Raw genomic sequence first — 3,101 nt, forward strand, 5'->3', positions numbered from 1 at the left:
CCCCCCCCCCCCCGATTTTATAGGCATTGCCTGGACTCTGTGGAATCTGTAAAATCTGTAAAACTACAAATTCAATAGGTCTCTATTAGTAGGGGTCTGCCCAGCTCAAGGAGGCAGTCAGCCAATTTCATGGGCAGATCACAGGGCTGGCAGCTATTTGCAAAGATTTATGATGGCTGCCCTTCCCCCCACATTCCTCTGTTTGGCTGAGGGGCTCTGTTGCATCCCCCCCACTTCTGATTGGCTGCAAGAGTTGTCCGTCGTATGGCCCTCCCTCTTGCTATCGATTGATTGTGGGAGCTGTCCATTATGCAGCCCTGCCCCTTGCCACCAGTTGGTGGACACAGGAGGGGTTGCATGACAGGTAGCTCTCTCAGCCAGTCAGTGGCAAGGGGTGGGGGCGGTAGCCATGTTGGGTTCTCTTGTGTGCCGGTAGCTCACCTTCCTGCCTTCCCCCCCTGCCCAGTGGGCTATGTGGTTGGGTCACAGCACCGTGAGGACAGCTGGCTCCCTTTGGGGAGCCAGCATTTTGTTTTCAGTAAGTTTTATTTTGTTTGTTTTTTTTTTTCTCACACTTTTCAAGGACATTTAATTTTTTCCATGAAATTTGCAAAATCATGATTTTAATAGGTCCCGACCTATGAGAAGGTAGAGAAGATGATAGTCACGTTTATGTTTGTTATTTGTATCATTTACATGATCCAGTGAAGGATCAGAGCTTTTTTGGACTTAGTGATACACAGATAATAAACTAGAGCACTCTGGCCAAGAGAAGCTCACAATCTAAGATTATGATAAGATGCAGTTAATTGAAGAAGATGAAATGGTATGAAGATGAAGTAATGGTAAATTGCATCAAAAGCAAAGTACTGAACTAAGTGAATTAAAATGCCTTGCAGTACAAGAGAACCTTAACTTGTATACATTTCTGAAATATGGTATAATGACAAAAAAATACATTGAATTATTTTAATACTTATCAGGGACAGATTAGGTTGTAGCAGTAGTAGGAGAGTACTTTCCTTTAAAGATTCCAAACAATCTAAAGTACCTTTCTCTGTAGGAAATGGAAGTATAAATTGTGTGGGCACAAATCTCAAATCAGTGAAATTACCACCACTCTGTAGATTGGGGGAAAAGATATTGAGTGCTTAATGGAGAGGGAGAGCACAGATAATTACAGCTAATAAAACACTAATGATGGAGGACCTGTATATAAACTGATCTGGTGTCAAATTAGGGCAGTGTGTAGAAAGCAGTTCCTCAATTCCCTGCCTGTTTGTTTCTTTGGGCCAGCTTGTTCTAGAGCCCAAAAAAGACTTTTATTGGACTTTTCAAAATATAATTTTGGCCCACAGGTAAGACCAACTCAAATGTTCAGCCTAAGAGTCGTATGAGAAGGATCATATCAAAACCCAGTATTTCATTTTAGAAAGTCAGTTTTGCTTCTAAAATTACAAGTCCAATAAAAAAAAAATGATTAAAATCCTTACCCAATATGGAGGATAGATAGCTAACCAATTGTAACATAGCCATAAATGTGCATCTTTAAAATTTAAAACATCAGATGTACTTTGTTCAAATATGACAGTAAAATGTCAAAAGAGAAGGTCTTAAAATAAACTAATTAATGAGTAACCAATCACCAGGTCCAGATGGTGGTTTCTTAGGAGTGCTGGATGACTTGGCCAATATGCTAACAAATATGCAACTTTTCATTAAAAAGTATGAAAGTAAGAAGTGTACCTTTAAAAGAAAGTTTTAGGAATGATTCTAGGTATCACAGAATCATTGTGTCAGTGCTAGTTAAATTATCTGAACCAATAGAAAGGATCATGAAACACCTAATTGAACACAATACATTAAGGACATATTACTCTGGTTTTTGTAAACAGAAATTATGCCTTTTTAGTTACTTCATCTTTGAGTGTTCCAGTCAGAAAGCGAGTTGATATGATATAATTAGATTTATGAAAGGGAATATTTTAAATTAAAAGTTCTCTGAAGCTCATTTTCCAAATAACTTATTTTAGGTCTTCAGAAGTTTAGTAACATTGTGGAATCTTTGACCTTTTTGTGTTTTAGTAACTTTAAACATCCAAAACTTTGTTTCTGATTCATGATTAATTTGCCAGAAGCCTAATTTGCAGGTCCTCTTACTGAAGGAAAATTTAAAGTTTTGCCTGACTAAGTACAAGAGAACATGCCTCTAAATAGTACAGACAAATCTACTGTCAAATAGTTCTTGTCCATTAGGGCCTGTAACCTGCCTCTGATGCTACTCTACTATATAAAGCAAATATGATTATTTTCCACGGCTTAAAAAACCAAAAATGATATATGTATTGTTAATTTCTATCTTTATTTAAAATATTTTATTACAGTTGCTAATGTTTCCAGATAATAACTGTGTTTTATAAGAACCAAAAGGAAATGTTACAGAGAAAAATCTGATTGGAAATAAATATAAAACTGTACAACAGTTCTACAAATACGAAACAATTTTTTATAACTTTTCTGTAAGCATGAGGGTTGGGCTTCACATGATTAGCATCTGTTTTGATAGTACAATTTCAAGTGTTGTTTTTTCCCCTCAGGACATTTATTCAGAACAGCTGGGGATCAACCGTGTAACCTGTCCACAGTGTCGAGTGCCTTCCCAATGGTCAGCCACCCAGTCTTTGGTCTACATACAGCCAGCTCAGGGCATTCAGAGTTTGGTGGCTTGGGGACACTTGGTACACCCACAGCCTTAGCAGCACATCCCCAACTAGCACCTTTTCCAGGTAAACGTGTGTTACAAAGAATATTGAACTGAAGAAGGAACAATTAACTGTCCTAATCGAAGTAAACAAAGAGTGATTTGAATGTACATCAAACAGCTAGAAAAGGTTCAGTTCTCCTTTGGCAAAGACCCTTTAAGCTCTGTGACTGGATAAAGTTAAGCATGCTCCTAAAATGAGAAGAGGAGAAATAAGGGTTTGGCGGAGAACACACGTGCGCTCCCCTGACCTAGCGCAGGAGCAATGGAGCCACACAGCAATCATGTGTCTAGCAGCTCTTGCCTGTGCCAGCACATTAGATATGATGGAAACACAGGC

At 38.5% G+C, this 3,101-nt stretch overlaps 1 protein-coding gene across 16 annotated transcripts in view; it reads left to right on the forward strand.

Annotated features, from left to right (window-relative positions):
* Positions 1 to 3,101, forward strand: part of BAZ2B (bromodomain adjacent to zinc finger domain 2B) — a 327,194-nt gene that overhangs the window by 166,802 nt on the left and 157,291 nt on the right. For 12 of the 16 annotated variants that reach the window (XM_019522327.1, XM_019522336.1, XM_019522329.1 and 9 more), the window contains exon 3: positions 2,598 to 2,786. The exons of the other annotated variants lie outside the window; for them this stretch is intronic. In XM_019522327.1, the coding sequence (XP_019377872.1) occupies positions 2,598 to 2,786 (189 nt within the window). The remainder of the gene's footprint in view (positions 1 to 2,597; positions 2,787 to 3,101) is intronic. 16 annotated transcript variants of the gene reach the window in all.

Source organism: Gavialis gangeticus, unplaced genomic scaffold, assembly GCF_001723915.1.
Source record: "Gavialis gangeticus isolate Ggan-Ray unplaced genomic scaffold, GavGan_comp1, whole genome shotgun sequence".
NCBI lineage: Eukaryota > Metazoa > Chordata > Crocodylia > Gavialidae > Gavialis > Gavialis gangeticus.